Source organism: Pteropus medius, unplaced genomic scaffold, assembly GCF_902729225.1.
Source record: "Pteropus medius unplaced genomic scaffold, Ma_sr-lr_union100, whole genome shotgun sequence".
Lineage (NCBI taxonomy): Eukaryota > Metazoa > Chordata > Mammalia > Chiroptera > Pteropodidae > Pteropus > Pteropus medius.
This window is the reverse complement of record NW_024354886.1, coordinates 5,005,209-5,025,749: the sequence shown is the minus strand read 5'-3', so window position 1 is coordinate 5,025,749 and position 20,541 is coordinate 5,005,209. Positions and strand designations below refer to the sequence as shown.

The following is a 20,541-nucleotide window of genomic DNA, read 5'->3' as shown; positions in this document are numbered from 1 at the left end:
CTACTATCTACACTGTTTTGCATCTTGCTTTTTTCAATCAATATGTCTTGGAGAGTTTTCCATATTCAGTACGCAAAGGTACTGCTCATTCTTTTCTGCAGCTGCATAGTATTCCACAGTACAGCTATCCCATACTTTATTTAATCAGGTGCTCATTGATGAATATTTAACTTTCCAGATTTTTGCTCTTTTGTTCAAATACTGCTTCAGTGAAAATCCTTATATGTATATTATTTTGCATCTGCAACTATAACTATAGAATAAATCTCTAGGAATGAAGTGGCTGAGTCAAAGAGTTTGTATCTATGAAATTTTGGTAGACACTGCCACATTATCCTCAATAGGAATCATTCCAGTTTCTACATACTGGTGATGTATGATAGTTTCTATTTACCCACCGTGATGCCTAATCGAAGTATAATCAATCTTTTGGATTTTTACCAATCTGATAAGTAATAAACGGTATCTCAGTGATTTTTAAATCGAATTCATATTATATGAGTAAGGATGAGTAAATGTTTAAAGGACATTTACATTTCCTTTCTTTTGTACTTTTTTATTGAGTTTTGTTATTGTTTTGTAGGAGCTTTTTATATGTTATACCCAATATCTTTTTAAAAGCCTGGTTTATTGAAGTATAAATTATGTACAATAAGATCTATCTTTTAGTAGAGCTGTCCCTTGTATGTGGAAGGCCTTCCAACTAGGAGCTACATATTGGCACGTTGAAGTACTTATTTAAAAAACTCTAGCTCATCAATTGCAACAGAAGAATTCTGGGAGCAGGTTACTTTTAGGCCAAGATTTTGAAGGCCTCAGATGTACATGCAGTGTATTCAATGGAAAAAGCGTAAGCACTGGACTCTGATTACCTGTTCAAATCCTGTCTTTGCCCTGTGTTAAACATGTGATTATGTTCAGATTACATCATCTCTTTGGGTCTCAGTTTCCTCAAAGATAAAAAACTCTCAATGAATCAAATCCCATCGGATAACAGTGAAAGCACACTATTTAGTGCTGATACAAACTGGGTGATTTATAAATGTTAGCTTCTCTTTTCTCTGGTAAAAATCAGTCACTAAAGACAACATGCCCCAAGGCCACAGAAGTGTGTTGTGTGTGCGCGTGTGCGTGTATGTGTGCATGTGTGTGTGTGTGTGTGTGTGCACATGTGTGTGTGTATGTGCCTCATCCCCAACCATGATCTCAGGTCTTGCTGGAGTATTAATCTATAAAGAAGCTACTTATGTTTCTGTTGCTAGCTTTCCAGCTTGGCACTCCTAGAATCAGGTTGAAAGCTTCCTGTACTAATAAAATGGGCTCACAGGGAAAATATTAGATCTGTTTAAGAGAAGACATTCCAAGAGTGAATAATAATTCCATTTTCAGTAAGGACTTACTCAAAACCACCTTGCCAAACCTGTTCTTCTGCCATGGTGATTAGTGCCCTACCAGCTTCCTCCTGATGTGACCTGTTGATTCAACAGCCTTAGATTATAAAGAGGTTCAAAAAAAAACTTGCTCTGTCTGACTTATTTCACTTGGCTTAATATCCTATAGGGCCATCCATGTTTTTTGCAAATGACAAGATTTTGTTATTTTATATTGCTGAATAATATATATGTAACACATCTTCTTTATATAGTCATCTGTCGATGGATGCCCAGACTTCCAGTTATGAAATAAGTAAGTCAGGGGGGATGTAATGCATAGCAATGGAATATAGTCAGTAATATTGTAGTAACTATGTATGGTGACAGATGGTTACTAGACATACTTTGGTGATCACAACATAAGGTATATAAATGTAGAATCACTATGTTGTACACCTGACACTACTATGATATTGTATGGCAACTATACTTTAATTTTTAAAAATTCAAATCAACCCTAAAAAGAAGGAGCTTGTTTCCCAGGCCCTAGGACTTTGGCCTTTTCTGTTCCCAGCAGTGAACCCTCTGTTTACTGTGAGGGAGGCAAGACAATCACAGCAGAGCTAATGAATAATTATTTCCTTACCACTCAGCCAGACAAAAACGAATGGGGTTTGCTGCCATCCTGTAGGTGGGTTTCCTCAATGTTGTCCTAGTATTGTTCTCACTTGCCAGGCTATGTGGCAAAAATCTTGTCTCCAGGCATTGGCCTCGGAAAGCAGCAACTAGGTCACCTCTCACTTGATTTCACTTGCAGGGTAGAGTGGGATGAAAATTGAGCAAAGTCCTCAGATGGACTCCCATTCCTCTCACCAGTCACAGTCACCAAATGCAGACATAGCTAGGTTTACACTCACCTGGGAGACCTGGTGTGAGCTTCTACAACTGGTGTACTATGTCCTGCCGTTATTTCCAAATAGAAAGATCAAGTTTTAGCATTTCAGTCCACTTCATGGCAGTGAGGTCTCAGTTCAAAAAAAAAAAGTTAGGGGATAAAGCCATAATGGTATGACCCTCCCCAGTGAGGCATCTATCAACAACAGATCAGCCCTCTCTGAGCTGAAAGTACAGCTGAGAGTGCAGAGGCAAATCTACCTCTGGGATTTAGCCTCTCCCCAACATCTCAGGGCCCTGAGGTCTGGGAATGGAACTAAGATTTGTAGATTCTGAAGAATGCCTAATAAGAGTCAGCAGCCAATGATGCCTGCAAAGTGAGACTGAAGTCTTTTATTGGAAGGAAGAGGAAAAATGCTTCTGAGTTCCACAGTTCATCTCTTGTGTGGCCATGAAGAGGCCTAGAAGGATTTCTAGATGTGGAATTCAAGAGACCTGGGTTTTTAGTATGGTTTCTTATTATTGACAATGCCAACGCTATCCACAAATTACTGTGTACTTACCATGTGCTAAGTGCTTTTATGAGAAATATCTTATTCAGTCCTCACAGCCACAACACTGTGAAATAGATACTATTATTGTCCCCATTTTACAGATGAGGAAGCTAAAATACAAAGAAGTTAAGCAACTTATCCAAAATCAAAGCAATAGTTTGTAGTATTGGGATTCAAACACAAGCATTTTAGATTTAGAACTGTGCTCATTACCATTACATTGCTTTTTGATGAACTTGTCTTATCACATTTCTTACCATATAATGCTATAATTCTTTGTTTAAATGCTCATCTCCCACATTAAACTTGATGGTGGGCACAGTGTGTTATTCATTTTCTATTGACGATGGCCAACACTGACTTGAACACTAGGTGGATGCTCAGTAAATGTTTGTAAATAAATATTGAATGAATAACTGAATATTACTTCCTTGCCTTAAGCTTGAGGAAAGATAAGGAAGACTTGAGGGGAGGTGTAGGTTACTAAGGCACCAAGAACTCAAGTCCTCTGGTGGTGACAATGGAAATTACTACTATAAATGCAATGGTGGCAGCTGTACGTACTGTTTTTGGCCCGGAATGCTTTTCTGTAATTCTTTTTTGAAAACTCCCCCAACTCTTGGGTATTCCTCCCTTGCTCCCTGAGGTTTGAGTGGGACTGTCAATTACAATTTCCCACACATTCCTACCCAAGCAGTACTCTCTACCCAAGCCTGGCCATTCAGGCCCCTCCCTCGCTTTTGGCACTGTGGTGCTAGAAGAATGGAATTTTGAAACTATTTAAGGCTGTTTTATCTGTATGCATAGAAGAAACCAGTTTGTGATGTGAGTGGATGAGGTCAACGTGCAAAGAGAAGCAGACAAGGTGATGAGAGATGGAGAGAGGAAAAGACTGAGTAACATTATTTGAGACCCTGGGACAATCATACCTGAAGATAAATCTACCCTTATATGTCTTGGCTCGCTGAGCCTCTACGTTCCTGATTTGCCTAAGCTAGTTTAAGTCAGTTTTGTCACATGTAACTAAAATAATTATTTTTAATAAGTACTTTATGGTAGGATTTCCAGATATAGAAAAAATGCATGGGACATACTTCTAAAAATTATTATTTATCAGAAATTAAAATTTAATTGAGCATGTCCATCATCCTGGAATTTTACAAGCGTTTTTATACATCAAGTAGTGGGGAGAAAGATGTAAGCCATTCTGAAAGGATTTACATTAGTTTTAGACAAAGGGGATGGGAGAAGGTGAATCAGGGCTAGTTCTGGGATAGGGGTAGCAGAGTTTGCAAGGAAGAAGTGTCTGCTCCTGTGGATTCGCTTTGGGCAGCAGATTGAAAGGTTCATGTAAACAAGAAGTGGAGGCTCCTGGGGTTCAATGGCACCTGTCTATTCTCTCAGTTAGATAATCTTGGAAATAGCTACCTGGAAATTAATGTTATAGAACAGAAAGAGTTTGTTCACCCAGTGCTAGCAGAGCCAAACATTAAACACGAAGAATTGCAGTGAACAAATACTGGCTATTTTATTGATGAACGGCACTATCCAGGAGAACTGAAAGCTAATGCTCAAAAGACTGAACACCCCGATGCTGTGTGTATAGGTTACAGATTATATAGGGCAGGGGTTCCCAACGTGGGATGCAGACCAGTACCGGTCCATGGCCTATTAGGAACTGGGTTGCACAGTAGGAGGTGAATGGTGGCCAAGTGAGTGAAGCTTCATCTGTATTTGCAGCTGCTCCCCAGCGCTAGCATCACCGCCTCAGCTCCGCCTCAGATCATCAGGCATTAGATTCTCACAGAAGCACCCAATTCAGCTGCCAAAAAAGTTGGGGATCGCTGAATAGCGCAAATCATAAGACACTATGGTGTAGGGAGCTAAAGCTCCCAAAATTCAAAGGAGTGCATGGATTATCTAGGGAGGCCTGCTTGCCTATAAAAGGGAAAAAGCTGGTTCTGAGGAATTCCAGGATGAAGAAGATTAAGATTAGAAACAAGAAGTAGGAAGGGAGTTTCGATTGTACCTTGATCTTCAAGATGTTACTTTAACTATGTTATCTTGGGATACACAAAGGAACAGAATATGTATAAAAAGGAGCCTAAGCAATAAACTCAGAGAGACAGTTGTGAGATCTGTTCTCCCTCCTGCACCCTGTCTGTCTTCTCTTTTTTCTCAGTCTCCGCTCCCCCATTCAGGGACCTGTTTTGACTTGGTCAGCTGGTTTCCGACACTATGGGTTAAGAGTTCAGGGTCGTGCTGGGAGATAATTGGTTGGAGGTGAGATAGGGATAATAAATCATTTTTTCAGGTCCTGAGGACAGTTTTAAGGTCTTTTCTGGAGTCCCTTGGTCTGGTCTCATGGGAAAGTAGCCAAGGAATCATTCCACCTTAGGGCTCAAGAACTGAAACACATCTTAAGTCGAGATGTTATTTTTAGCCTGCCAGAGGTCTAGACTGTGTGACTCTTGGTCAAGTCTAGCTATTGTCTTTTGCTGCCTTGGGGGCTGCTGATTCTTCAAGGGAAAGGTTAGGTCTCTGAGGGGTACATATAGAGAGAGGGGGATGTGATTTCTAGAGCTAGAATTTAAAACTAAATTTAATCAAAGTAATAAGGACTCTCAGTTTCATTAATCTTAAATTCTAACGGATATAGGAATGTGAGCAGTCTTTTGTCAGAGCTGTTCCACAGCTATTAACAGGCTAACTGTTCTGTCTCTCTTACTCTTCCATGGCTGTAATTTTAATTTAGAATATCTCAGAATTTTTTTCTTGTCGAGGTACATTAAAAGGCACACCAATGGAACAAATCTAAAGCCCAGAAATGAAATAGAATTTATAGAGGAATTTAGTATATGATAAAAGTAGCATTTCAAATTAGTAGGAAAAATGATGGATTATCCAATAACTGGTGCTGGGATAACTAGGTTGCTTGTGTGTAGGAAAAAAAATTACATTAGATCCCTATTTCACACTTTACTTTAAAATAAATTCCAGACAGATAAAAGATATAAATATGAAAGTGACATAATAAAAAAACTGGAAAAATATGAAAAGAATTTTTAAAATCTCAGAGAGGGGAAGGCCTAAGTATGACATAAAACCCAGAAACTGTAAAAAACAGATTAATAAGCATTACCAACACACAAATTTAAAATTATCTCATGATAAAAAAAATCACTCAAAGTAGAGCCAAAGACAAATAACAAATAAAAAAAAATTGCAATTCACATTACAGGCAAAGTTAATTTCCTTAATATATAAAGAGTTCTCTACAAATCGAAAAGAGTGAGACTAATATAATAGATTAAAGGGCAAAGGGCATATAAAGGCAGACTACATAAAAGGCTCTATAGACTCTTTAATGGCTCTCGATGTATGGAAAAAAAGCTCGACTTCATAAGAGAAACACAAATTAAAATTGCAATACAGTGCCATTTTTAACCTATCGGATTGAAAAGATGAAAAAGCACTCTCAAATACAGTTATAATGGAGAGCAATCTAGCAGCATTTTTCAAAATTACAAATTCAAAGCTCTTTAAACCAGTAATTTCACTTCTAGAAATTTATCCTACAAATATACTTGCATATGTGTGAATTAACCAGTTACTGCAACATCACTGTAATAGCAGAAGACAGGAAACAATTTAAGTGTTCCTCAATAGAGGAATGGTTAATAAATTGAGTTGTATCCATACAATGAAATACTATGCATTTGTAAAATAGAACCGAGAAGCATAAATTTATGTTTCCATATGCATAGTCTCTCTCTGGAAGGACATGGAAGAAACTGGTAACAGGGCCATCGCTGGGGAACATACTTTATTGTGCTTTTCTAATTTTGCACCATGTGTATTTATTACCTATTCAAAAATAGATAAATAAAATACATTTTAAGTATAAAATACCTTAAGAAAAAGTGGAAAACATAAATGTGTTATGAAATAGGTCACAAACATCGTCAGCATTTAAGATACCACATAAAAGAGTTCAAGGGCATTTAAAGCTCAGGCGAGCACTTTGGATTTTGACCCTAGACCTAGGATAATGAAGGTAACAAATGAATTCTTGAAGTTGCCTTGGATACTCAGAGGAAAAGTGTGAAAAGCGCTGCTTTACAAAATTATAGGGCCCATGGGCAGGGCATGAGGGAGATACCTCTGGGAACTTGGTGTCACCCTTGAGTCCTGGAAAACAGATACCACTCTAAGTACTTAAAACAGAGGAAATTTAATTCAGATAATTAGTTTATATAGGTGTTGGCAGAGATAAAGAAAAAAAAAAAGTAAAACAGAGAACAGTAAAGTGGCCCAGAGATGAGCAATAGCTGGAAGGAAGCTACTGCCACTCTTACACTAGAGGGACAGAAGAAGGATACATCTTGTTATAGAGACTAGGGGCTGGGATCATCTACTAGAAATTGAAGCCAGGTAGGTTGGAGGAGACAGCCCAAGGCTGAGGGCTGGTGTTGTGGTTGAGGGTGATGATGGATACTATGGCTTGCGGGTGAGGATTTTCTGTGTTTTTTTCCTCAATCCCTCTGATCTCCAGAAATAAATCGCACTGACGGAGCCCAGCAACTCAGCCTGGAAGCCAACCAGCATGAGAATCCAAGCCATGCAGCTTTCATGGGGTCAGACCCCGACTGCCATACTGAAAAGATCAAGGGAAAGATGAGAAATGGATTAGAGGGCAAAACAGTCCCAGGATTAGCATAGGCAGAAATTAGGAAAAAATCAAAACATAATTGACACCATTATTTTGAGAAGAATCAACTCAGGGTGCCTGCACAAAGATGGGTTTTAGAATTGCAACATTAAAGCCCTGGCATTTACTCCAAAATGTCGCTCAAAGCTGTTTTTTCTAAACTAAGATCTAACCCTAGGCCATTCACTACATCTAGTTGTTATACTTCTTAAAATATTTTAATTTAGAATGACACTTTTTCCTGATTTGGCGAAGGAAAGAGGCAATGTCCTATAGAATGTCCCACCATCTGAATTTGCTTACTATCTTTTGCTTTCCTTCAGGGTCATCTTCTAGCTTATTCTATAGCCTAAATTATATCCAAATTAAACATTTTTGGTAAGAATACATTATAGTTAATGGTGTCTATTTAACGTTGGCATCCCAGAAGGAGACAAATAACATCTGATTGTTCTTAGCATTAATAATGCCAAGATTTACCACTGTATTAGGGTAGTGAAAGCTTGAGAACTTCATTGTGCAGTTAACTTTTATTTTAGGGCCAGGAAGCTTTAACCTTGTTTAAGCTGTTTTCTCGTCTGAAATGTGAATAACAGGGTTGTTGAATAGATTAAATACAGTAATGCATTTAAAGCACCTAGGACACAGTAAACATTCAAATAAAGTAGCAATTATTATTATTTTGGTTGCAATTCCACCATCAGAGAATGTGAAGCAGAAGAGTAAAAAACTCCTCTTCCCCAGTTTCATTTTTGGAGTCTGATAGATCAGGCTGGAAGTTTGGCCTTGTTGCTAGAACAGGTTATATCTGTAGACATCACTTCTATCAATTTCCTATGTAAAGATAGCTAAGTTTTGTGGAAGGCTTAGTATGCACAGACATCTCATTAAACATTTTACAAGCATTTTCACATTTAATTCTCCCGTAAACTCCAGAAGAATTATTACCCACATTTTTCAGATGAGAAAACTGAAAAAGCAGCACAGCTAGCAAGCGGCGAGATAGGACTTGAAACTTGGGTTTCTACTGTCTCATGGTGTTAATGAGACTCAAAACAGAGACACCATGTAAAACGGCGTGCACCTGGCTTTATTGCTTTAATAAACCTATTATTTCTTAATTGTCAGTAAGCTTTCTCTGTCTCATTTAACGTTGAATTCCCTTTCCCCAGATTCATTTTTTCACTCCGCATAGCACTTGGCTCCATCTGACCTAATACATATTGACTTTATTATTCTGTCTTCTGCAACTCGAATGTCAACTCTGTGAGGACAAGGATTTTGTCTGTTTTGTTCACTGCTGTCTTCTCAGTATTTACAGCAGTGCCTGGCATGTAGGAGGTAGTAGACATTTGTCGAAAGAATAAATAACACGCTTCCAGAAACATCAGGCACCGATACAAAAATGCTCGTGGATTGAACCTCGTAGGGACCCTTAGTACCCACCCCTCCTTTCCACCTTCCTATAGATGAGAAGAAGAAAGGAAAAGTCCCGCCCCTCACTCGGCCGCAGTCGCGGGTGAAGCCTTCGTAGAGCCGCTCGGCAGGCGGATTGGATGACTAGGAAGGTTTCTGAAGTCGCATTTGAAACGATTCAGCGGCGTCGGCGCTTGCTGTGCGCGTCATTTCCGGCGGCAGGGCGCGGAGTCGACAACGGTCTTCAGAGCAACATGCCCAAGTGAGTAAGGGGACTGACTCTAGAAGTGTTCGCTGTCACTAATTGTGGCCCAGTAAGGGAATACAGAGTGAGTTCTGGCTTCTGAAGCCTCTAGGGAAAAGAGAGGATCTGGGGAAGAGGGGGAGACTGGGGGTTCTAGATGCCCCCTTTAGAGTGTGGATGTCGACTCCGCGTATGCAACAAAAAAGCCTGGTTTATGTCAGAACGGTTAGTTTGATGTCCACGAATCGTGACATGTCCTTTTATTTTCTACTTTCGATGAACAGTACTTCAGTAAATGGGCACCTATTAACTGGTCGTCATCTCTTTTTCTCTACTTTTCACTTCTTTACAGGTTTTATTGTGATTACTGCGATACATACCTCACCCATGACTCTGTAAGTGGTGTTTCTTTTCAGTTACTAAATACCTTGTATGTAATAAGTTAGGTTTTTTTTTTTTTTTTTTTTTTAGGTTTAAGTTTCTGCTTTTCATACTGCTGAGATTTAAGTACTTATTGCTTGGAGAAAATAATCTGAAGTGTTTATTTTTCTACCCTTCCTCTAACTGCCTTCATAGTTTGAAATTATTAGTCTTCCAGCAGTCGGTATTTTTAGTGGAGACCCAAATAACAAAGCTTTAGCAAGTTTGAAGATGAGAAAAATGTATGACAAGTAAAAATTCCAGGAAAGTGTCCTAAAGTTCAAATATTAGATTGTGTCAAGGCCCTCAAATGTTTGATTAAATTGGAAATAAATGCCTAAATTTGAAACTGAGTAATTTGATTAAAAACTAACAAATAAGGGATCAATATATGGTAGCTGAAGGAAACGACTTTGGGTGGTAAACACACAATAGAATATACAGATGTCAAGTGATAATGTATACCTGAAAATTTAGGTTATGTGGGTTATGTCTATTAACATTTGCTGTATTTGAAATTAAAACTTAAATACTAATTCATTTCAAGTAACAATAATAAACCTTTTATTTGAAACACATAACATTTTAAAAGGGAAAAATAGTTGTTATCTAAAACAAAAACATTAGTATGACTAATATCATGGAAGACAGTTAGATTTCATCTTCTGCATTATAACTGTTGCACTATGTTTTGGTTAAAAATGTATGTAAAGAATCCAGATTCTCACATGTATATGGGGTTGAAAAAAAGAGAAGTTTAAAGTTAATAGCCTTTTCAGATCATTGTAGATATTCTTTAATACTTTATATTTCTGCACCAAAACTCAACACATGGTTAGTTGCAGTGTGGAATCTGAAACCACATCATACTTTTCATACTCAGTTACATTAAATTTCACCGGTCTGTCTTGAGTAAATCTTTTGCCATGAATGATTTTGTAACATGCTTTGGTCATTTGGAAAATTCTGGTTCACTTAGTTATGTAGGTCTTCCAAATGTTGACATGTTTGATTACATAATATAAAATCCATCCACTAATGTTATAATCTAATCAGAAATGGCTTTTAAGTATTTGGAAACTGACAAGCTCGTGGTGGCAGATAAGATTTTCTAAATTTCTAGTTTTTATTTGAAAAGTCAAATTTTCAAGTACTACCAATTACTTTCCTTGAAGTAACAGGCTCACTTTATTTTTGAGAAGTCTGAATAACCAGTTTGTTCATCTGGGGTGGGGAGCACAACATAGGAAATGTAGTTAACATTAATATAATGGATAGGTGGAGAGCCAGAGGAGAGAAAGAATAATTATGGGGATTGTTTTATAAACTATATACATGTCTAACCAATGTGCTGTATGCTTGAAATTAATAAAATTTTTTAAAAAGGCAACTGGAAGAGCTCACAATTTGAACAATTGCATGCCTGCTTTTCTTTGAAATATTTGGCATTCAGCACAAGTCCTTTGTATGTTCTTCCATTTTGTCATCCAGAATATTTAAAAGACATGAACTCAAGGGTTGAGATTTAATAAAATTGGTAATTTTACTACTTCATCAAGGACAGTTGAGTGATACTGGCTTCTTTCTCCCCCGTGAGTGCGTGATATTGAAAAATACAGTGATCACTAATGCATGGATTGCCATTACCTTGATTTATTCCAAAGTGCCATGAGTTTGGCATCATTAGTGCAAATACAGTAAAAAAGGAAAGTAATGTAAGACATTACTATTATTATGAATCTACTTTGACCTTGCAAAACTCCTGAGAAGTGGGCCTAAGACACCCTTAGGTATCTGAGCCACACCTTGAGAACTGCAGCTCTATACTTTACTGCCTTTGCAGAAATCTGATTAAATCAGAATTCTTGATTGTGTCTTGAATAGTAGCTGCAAAAACTTAGCCAGTGATTTCTCTGTTGCCACTTCATTCAGATGTAGTTTAGCATTAATAGATTTGTGGAACACGTAAGTAGGGTAGTTCTTTATGAAGAAATAATAGTTAAAGGACACTCCTCCAGTGGATTGGTATTGGCAGTAGCTTGCCTATAGATCGCCATTCATTTTTTTGTTTGTTTTGTTTTTGTCCCTAACCCCCTTTCTAACTCATTTGGAGAGTCTTAATTTTCTGAAATTGTTAGTGAGAGGGCTATGCCTTTCTTCTCCTTTTCAGCACTATATTTTCATATAGCCACTCATCTTTCTAATGCCTGAATTCAGAGAATTGGGAAATATCTCTTTATAATACATATCTCCCTATGAGAAACATCAGGAACCCTTGTAATACTATTCTAACATGATATATTGTGAAAATAGCATGAAATTTCCATAGTGAGTGAAGCAGTTCCCTGTGGTGGCCTTTGAAACATCAAACATCCAGTGCTGTAACTTTGAAACTTTTACTGGTTCTGAGACATGATTTTGTTTTAAGGCGTGAGACGTCATTGTTGTAAGCATAGTGTAAGCAGTGGCTTGGGAGTCAGGGAACAATATTTTGAAATGTGGACCACTCATGTGACATCTACTGCCACTGAAGCAATCATTCGAAGAGAGGATATACCAGTAGGAGGTGGTTAGGCAGTCTTGGGGAGCATCATAATGAGATCTGGATTTCAGGCCTGGGTTTGCTGCTTATCAGCTATATGTTTTGAGACAGGACTTTGAGCGTAAATAGAAGATAATAATCTTGTGACTTTTTTCCCATCAATTTTATTGAATTATAATTTATGTTCAATAAAATGTCCACTTTTTAAGTATACAGTTTGATGTCTTGTCAGATGATTACAACTTGATGTATACATCAAGATATAGAACACTTCCATCACCTCAGAAAGTTCTCTTGTATTCCTTTGCAATCAATCCCATACACCCCTGGCCCTGACTGATCTGGTTTTTATTTCTAGTTTTAAAACTTCATGTGAATCGAATCTTATACTGTGGGCTTCTATATACTATATATGTCTGATTTCTTTTGCTTGGCATGTTTTTGAGTTTGTCCATATTGCATGTATTCGTGATTTGTTCTTTCTGATTAGTATTCCATTGTACCACGTACGTGGGATTTTCGTGAAGATTGAGACACCGCTTGTAAAGTACATAGCATGATGTCTGGCATGTAGTAAGTGTTAAATAAACATTAACTAAAAAAATTAAAAGGTTAATTGTGTGGAGTTTATATTATGTCAATTTTACCCCAGTAATTCTGTTAAAGGAAATAAAAGGATTAGTGGGCTGGAGACAAAGGTCTTTATGTGATTCATATAGTCTCTATTCTAGACCAATAATCATTTAAAAGAATATATGCTCATAAACAGTGTTATTTAAATGTACATAACCTGTATTATTTTGCCATAGAATAACCTAAAACAGGCATTAAAATGGTATTGTTTTAGATCAGGAGTTTGCAAACTTTTTCTTAAGGTGTTTGTTACATTGTAATTATTTTAGGTTTGTGGACCATATGGTCTTCGTTATAATTACTCAACTCTGTCCTTGTAGAGAGAAGACAGGGACAATACATAAACAAGTGAACGTGGCTGTGTTCCGATACTTTTTTTACAAAATCAGGTGGCTAGCCCATGGGCTGTAGTTTGCTGACTCCTGGTTTACATAATAAATATAGTCAATGAGTTACCATAGTACATTGTTGGATAATGTTTATGAGTGACACGTTAGCACCCAGCTAAAGCTGCTAAAGGTAGCCAGGCCACCTATATAAAGGTAGGGCTTTATAAAATTTCTAGTTTTGGAAATTTGTTTCTGTGACCGATACCTTTTTTTTTTTTTTTTTTTTTTTTTTACAGCCATCTGTGAGAAAGACACACTGCAGTGGTAGGAAACACAAAGAGAATGTGAAAGACTACTATCAGAAATGGATGGAAGAGCAGGCTCAGAGCCTGATTGACAAAACAAGTATGTCTCAGTCTCTTGTTTTGATGTGGCAGAATGGTCCCATTCTTTCTTATCCCCTCTCTGTTGTTTTTCACAGAAACAGCTCATTCTGAATGATAAATAGAAGCATTCTGATGTGTTGAATGAAAGAAGTGGAAGGTCATTGGTTTCCCAGGGATATAGGAATGCATTAATATTAATTATTGAGGTTAGAGAAATCTGGTATTGGTTAGACTGGTAAATGAGGCAGAGAAGGATGAATTGCCTAATATTTATTGACATAGAACAGATTTTGTAGCAAATTTATGTATAACCCCCTTTATAATGTTCCATAGTTTTTAGAACCATTTTCTTATTACAATAGGAAAAGGTGGGGGATGGATTTGTAGCTCTCTTCAAAGAGTTTGAGAGACTTTGAGTTTCTTATTCTTTGTAGTCCTGACAAAGATAACTAGTCAGAAAGGAAGTAACCTATGTGACAAAACAGTTCGGGTATGTTTCTGACCCATGTCTTACATACGTACCATAATCTTTGTTTCATTAAGAAGATCTCTGTTATTTAGGCTAGTTGGGTCCAAGGCACTGACAGAAGGCGATATTGCATTTCTATGTTAGATCATCCTGGTATATTTGAAACATGACCTTTATCTCTTGTACTCAGCTGGCAGCAAGTGCGGACTTTGTGATATGATTTTTTAAAAAGCAAATACTTATGATTTCAAACATACTAGAAAGACCTATTTAATGGATGAACCTTCCATGGCCGCACAGCCCAACTTCCCATTCCCCAACACCCAGCACCAACAAGTCTTGTTTAATTTATACCAGGGTTTTCAAGCTTAGCACTATTGATATTGGGGCTGGATAATTCTTTGTTATGGGGGCTGTCTTGTGCGTTGTAGGATGTTCAGCAGCAGCTCTGGCCTCTACCCACTAGATGTCAGTAACAATTCCCAGTTATAACAACTAAAAATGTCTCCAAGCATTGCCTAGTATCCCCAAGGGTAGAAAATTGCCTCTGGTTGAGAACCACCAAATACCTTCCTCTACTCCCTTTATACTTCCTGGATTATTAAGCAGAAAATCTCAGACATTGTCCCATTTTATTTGAAAAATAAATTATAATCTTTTTTTCTCTATTTGAAAAGATATTAAAAATTTCTTGGCATCAAAGGTTAGCGTTATATTTGTCGTTGGTTTTTTTTTTGCATACAGCAAGAGAAGTTAGGATGACTAAACATTTTCAATGGAGCACTTTTGGAGAGAGGAGGCAAGGTTTCAGGGATAAACCTTATGATGTCCATGATTATGTTGACATTGAGTCTGTTACTGAGCCAATGGCTTAGCCACTCCCTCTTCAGTCTTTTTACAAGCTGTGCTTTCACACAGGGTGTGGGAGGTGCCTTATTAGGATATGATCTGTTACAGAGCACAGGCTCCATTCAGAGGCATATGAATAACTTCGTAAATCTCCACTCTAGGTTATTTCTTTTGATCTAGTTCTCATGAATTATCAAGTGATTTATTTTAATAATTTGACCCCCTTTGCATTGGTGGGGTAGAGTGGGGTTGAGTGGTAGAATTATGCCTGGGTTGTAGACTGCACTGAATTGGGGATTACATTCAGGAATAGACTTTATGAGTGCATTTCAGTGTTTATTTGTGAATCCTTTTTAAAACCAAATATAAATGATCTTCAGTTTCTTTTTTCATTTGTGCCTCATTGTCTGAAAGAAAAATTAAAAGTTGATTATACTGGACATTTTTTAAGAGCATAATCACCTTCAGGGCAGGCTCTTGCTTTGAAATTTGTTTCTTTCTCATCTCTTAGCTTAGTGCATTAATTTCAAAAATGGTAAACTGAATGGTGTATTGTTTTGATTCAGAACAGGATATATAGGAAAGATCGAAGTTTATGAAGCCCGGTCTTTGGACAGGTATCACACATTTTTAAACAGAACTTTGAACGGCTTGAATTGGTTATAAACCACATCTGCAAATTAAAGATGACTGTCTCTCTTTGATAAGACCTGTTGATAGGTTTGAGGTTTTCACTCAATCTTCCTAGTTATTTCAGCTGTAAGAATGCTAAATAAAAACAGGTTAAAAACACTTACCAGTAAACCAATTAATTGCAAGTGTAGCTGGTGAATACCTTAAGTTGATTTAAAAACTTGAGGCTAGAATGTAGCACTTTCTAGAGTAAAATAATTGGGACCATTAAAGATTTAAAAGAAAGTAGTTAGTTTTAGTAAATTCTTATTCACCGTGTGCTGATTTTTCTTCCTTTCTTTAAAGCCGCGGCATTTCAACAAGGAAAGATACCTCCTACTCCGTTCTCTGCTCCTCCTCCTGCAGGGGCAATGATCCCACCTCCCCCCAGTCTCCGTAAGTTTTTTAAGTTTTTATCTAAAGGGGTATAACTGGGCAGATTGATCTTGTTAAATTACCTCACAGTTGGCTTTCAAATGCTCATTGAATGAATACATAGTAACAGAAAACAACTTTAGTGGTATAATTCTGAAGTGTCTTTAGTTACCTTCTGATTGCATTATTAATAGGACATTCTATTTGTGGCATCCCAAGTGGGTCTGAGACAGATTGAATGGAAAGCTCAAAATGTACCTGTGATTACATGAGCTAATATATGAAGAGGTATTGCTGAGTACATTAAATTATTTACTGCTATGAACACAGCTCTGGAGGATTGAAGTAGCTGATAAACTACTCAGTTTTTCTCTCTATTTTCTATATTTACACCAATATACCTTGTGAAAGACAAGAACTGTCTAGTTGAAAGTGGAGTGGATTAAAGGCTTTTCTGGGAAGGTTTGTTGTTTTTGCATGACAAACAGGAGGAGATTGAGTAACTAGGCCATAAGTTCTTTGGCTTTTCTAGAAGAGTTTAGATTGAAACTGAACTCAGAGACCTAAACTCAGTCCTGTAAGTAATCATGGATATAAACGTAGAAGAAAGTAAGCTGTTTATAATCATTGCACACTAATGCAGGTGGACCACTAATAAATAGCCCACCAAACCCTTCTTGGGCTCCCACCATCCTAGGACCTGGTGAGGCCTCAGGTCACAGCAGCTCTCAGGTCACCTCTCTCTCCTATTCTATCCTGACTGACTGGCACTCAGCTCCATTATTTTTAATAGCAGAAGAGCTTGTGGTATGAATGTACCATAATCAATCTCACCATTTTCTTATTGGTGGACATGTAAGTTTCAAATTGTTGCTGTTGTAAATGATACTGTCAGGAATATCGCTGCATATACATCTTTATATTTTCAAAGAATCTTTTAAACCTGGTTTTTGATTTTTTAAAAAAAGATCTAGGGGTGGCTCTATAGTGTAGTGGTTAGCATGTCTGCTTTACATGCAGAAGGTCCTGGGTTCGCGCCCCAGGTGGAGCCATGGACCATACCCCGGGTGCACCAGGCCCCCCAAGTGCACCAGGGGTGCCTGGCCCAGGGTGCACCTGGCCCCAGGTGCGCCAGGCCCCAGGTGCACACCACAAGTGTGTGGGAGGAGATGGCCGGCCTTCAGAGATCCAGTTCTTAAGGGAAAACAGCAACATCCATAGGTCAGGGGTGGAAGTGTGTATGGGGAGAGATTAAAGAGGGGGAAAAAAGTCTGAAATTAGGTACTTGTGGCTTAAGTTCCTATGCTTTTTATCAGGAGCTCTACGGAAGGTATAATACCCCCTTTTAAAAAATTAAAATCTTGGAATTTTTTTGACCTGGGGAATCTGATGCATTTTATACTTCTCTCTTGGTAGGCTTGTTTTTGCTTTTCAGTCATAAAGTAACTAATATTTTGTGGCATGCTGATTTTTTTTGCATCTACTGTTAAAAAAGAGACCATAAGAAGTCTGTTGTTAACATAGTTTGGACCAGATCATGAGGCTTTATTAGTTTCATTAAGGAAATAAAATGTTAATGTATAAGCATATCCTAACCTCAGGCCCCATTCTTCATTTCAGCGGGTCCTCCTCGCCCTGGTATGATGCCAGCACCTCATATGGGGGGCCCTCCTATGATGCCAATGATGGGCCCTCCTCCTCCCGGGATGATGCCTGTGGGACCTGGTAAGTTTGAACCTCCTTCTAGAATGCTCCTTTATGTTTTAGTTTTCCACTTAAATGGAATTCTTAATGTATTATTGCAACAAATTAAATTTGGTGAATCTGAAATGAGAAAGAAAAAAATACTTGGTTTTATCAGTATAATTGGATGCTAACCAAAGACATTGTGGTACTAAAAGCAGGATAAGGCTGCCTCTTTTTCTCTTCTTCTCCCTCCCTCCTGTTTCTTTGCATCCTCCTGACTTTTGGCCATTAATAATGAAGAGAAAGATAGATAAGCTTGTTCCCCTGGGGGAATAAAGGGAACGGTGCGGCTACTTTTCTCTGATTTTGATTTGGAGCAGAGCTACCTCCCATTGCTCATTTAATCTTAGAGGTTAGCTTGCCCAGATGAGTATATGAAAAGGCCTTAGGCCTGGTAGTTGGTCTTCTATTCAAGAAGTGGAAAAAACTTAAACCTCAAAGATTTTATTTTAACATAAACATAAATGTACATTAATTTGCAAATTTTTCTGATACATGGTCAGGGCTTTTGCTTTGAGAACAATTGGAACATTATATAGTTCTTGTAAAAATCAGTAAGCCATACCCATAATGCATCCTTTACCAACTTTAATTTCATTTTCTGTGAAGCGATTAGAGACCTTGTGAGGCAATCTAGTTTCAATCTTTAATGATCACCTCACCTACCAAATATGTGCATGCTTTTGGGAGATTTGTCAGTCTTGCTAAGTAGTAACTTTGTTTTCACAGAAACAGTTTTTTGTTTTTTTGTTTTGTACTCATGTAATTGGTTTTCAGAACAGATAAATTATGTAATTAGAGTACTGATGCAAGAAGCCTAGAACTCAACTGGTAAGACAAGGTATAAAGGTTTAGAGTAGCTTCCTAGCCAGAAGCATTCAGTCTGCTTGCTGTGGGTATCATTTAGAGGAATGGGAGAGTATAGATAAAAAGAGTTCCTGCCTTACTGGCTTGTGAACCCAAAACATAATCAAAGTGACTTAGATGGCTTTTTTTGCATTCTTAAATCAACCATAAATTCAAATTCCTAGAGGGGTTAGAAATATGGTGAACTGGGAATGCATGACTCATCTAAAGAAGGCTTCTAGAACTCAGCTTCAGCCTATAGTTGACATTTGAGAATGCAGGTTGGTGTTGCCAGTTCTCCTGAGTATTTTGTTGTTGTTGTTGTTGTTGTCGTTTTTACCAGGATAAAATAATAAGATTATGGGATTTACATTAAAAGAATTTAGTAGTTGGGGGTGGGCATGGATAAGAATGGGTGGATAATTGTTAAAGCTGGATGATGGGTACATGGATGTTCATTATACTCTTCCTATTCTTGTGTGTGTTTGGTCATTTCTATAATAAAAAGTTGAAAATGGAATCTAGCCTTACTTATTAGTAATTAGACTTATTAATTGCCAATATTGGCAACTAATTAAAATTAAATATGCTATGGAGACAAAAGAAAACAAGTTTTCAGGTGCCTTGTTTTCTATCTTTGATTTAGGTCAGTTTCACTAAGAAATGCTGAATACAGGTTATGATGGGTTTTTTAAATAAGGTATTTAGAAGTTTAGTATTATTCTCTGTTCCTGTTCAAATTAATCTTAAAAACAAATTCTGTACCTATCGGATTTTGTGTCTTTGCATATACTTGTTTTACTTTTTGTCCTAAGGCTATATTCAGCTTTGAATAGTATTCTTGAACCATTTATAGCAAGCCATTAATCAAAATGATTTAGTTAAAAATAAGTAGGTAAAATTTAATATTTAAAAAGGAGATATATAACATGAAAATTATGAAGCATAATAATAAAATGAATACCCATGAACTCACCACCCAGCTGAAGATGTAGAACATTACCAATTCCATGAAGCTGCCTGTGTACCTCCCCAACCTCCACCTCTCTGCTTGCCTTCCCTTCCCTGGCTCATTTGGCTGGTGTATTGATGTGATACTTTAAAAAATTCATTAATAGTTTCAAAAATGCATTAGAAGAATCAGATTTTGTGTGTGTGTGCTAATTGTTATAAATCACATTATTGCCTATTATTTTTCTTGACTTGAGCTAAGTATGGTTACTAACAGGTTCTCAGCATGGGCCTCCTGCTCACCTTTCCTACAGCTCCGAACAAACGCTTAGTGGTAAGATTGTCCTCTGTGCCTGTGTACATTCATGAAATAGCTCCTGGCTTTATGGTGGATAGAACTGATTAAAAGAGCTGAGTGAATAACATGTGACTTGTGAATTTCCCTGAGTAAGAAAAAAGGTCAATTTAGGGAACTAGTATCCCTGATGGTTTCTGGAAAGCAGTCTATTAATAGTTTCCCCCTTGTTATCATTAGATTATGATTCCCATATGGTTCTTTTGTTGACTGTTCTGTTTTTTTTGTTTGAGAATGTCTAAGTAATTTAAAGATGTGATGAATTTGTTGCATTTCTTCTGTTAAGTATGTCTTTTTTTCCAGCATTTTGCAGGGTGGGGGGCTACATTTTTGTCATCAATTGAAGTTCCATCAAGCTCTCTCACAAGCAGTATTTTCTTACTCTCATTTTTCCTTTTCTTTGTTGTGTCCTGCAGCTCCTGGAATGAGGCCACCTATGGGAGGCCACATGCCAATGATGCCAGGGCCCCCAATGATGAGACCTCCCGCCCGTCCCATGATGGTACCCACTCGGCCAGGAATGACTCGACCAGACAGATAAAGAAAGAGGGGAACCTCTTTCTATCAGTTTTATATTACTTGTTCTACTTCACCAGGAGGTTATGGTGGTGTGACTCTGGAGGTTTTCTAACAGCATGACAAGGAAGGCTTACTCCCTCTTCCTGTCAAAGAGAATAGTTTTGGAGTGGAGTAGTGGGACAAAAAACGCAATTTTCATTTGTATTGTGAAATGTGGAAATAAAATTGTCAACTGTTATTAAAAATGTGTTCCCTTT

General features: G+C 37.6%; 1 protein-coding gene across 2 annotated transcripts; it reads left to right on the top strand.

The window, feature by feature from the left end:
- Window positions 1-9,081: 9,081 nt before the first annotated feature.
- SNRPC (small nuclear ribonucleoprotein polypeptide C) lies at window positions 9,082-20,541 on the top strand. Of its 2 annotated transcripts, none has more exons than XM_039856099.1 (6): window positions 9,082-9,210; window positions 9,545-9,587; window positions 13,413-13,521; window positions 15,799-15,888; window positions 17,488-17,592; window positions 20,182-20,541. In XM_039856099.1, the coding sequence occupies exons 1-6, from the start codon at window positions 9,089-9,091 to the stop codon at window positions 20,304-20,306; spliced, it is 594 nt and encodes a 197-aa protein (XP_039712033.1). In that variant the 5' UTR covers window positions 9,082-9,088; the 3' UTR covers window positions 20,307-20,541. The 2 variants fall into 2 exon arrangements, with proteins under 2 accessions (XP_039712033.1, XP_039712034.1); XM_039856100.1 differs by lacking the exon at window positions 9,082-9,210 and adding an exon at window positions 9,238-9,417.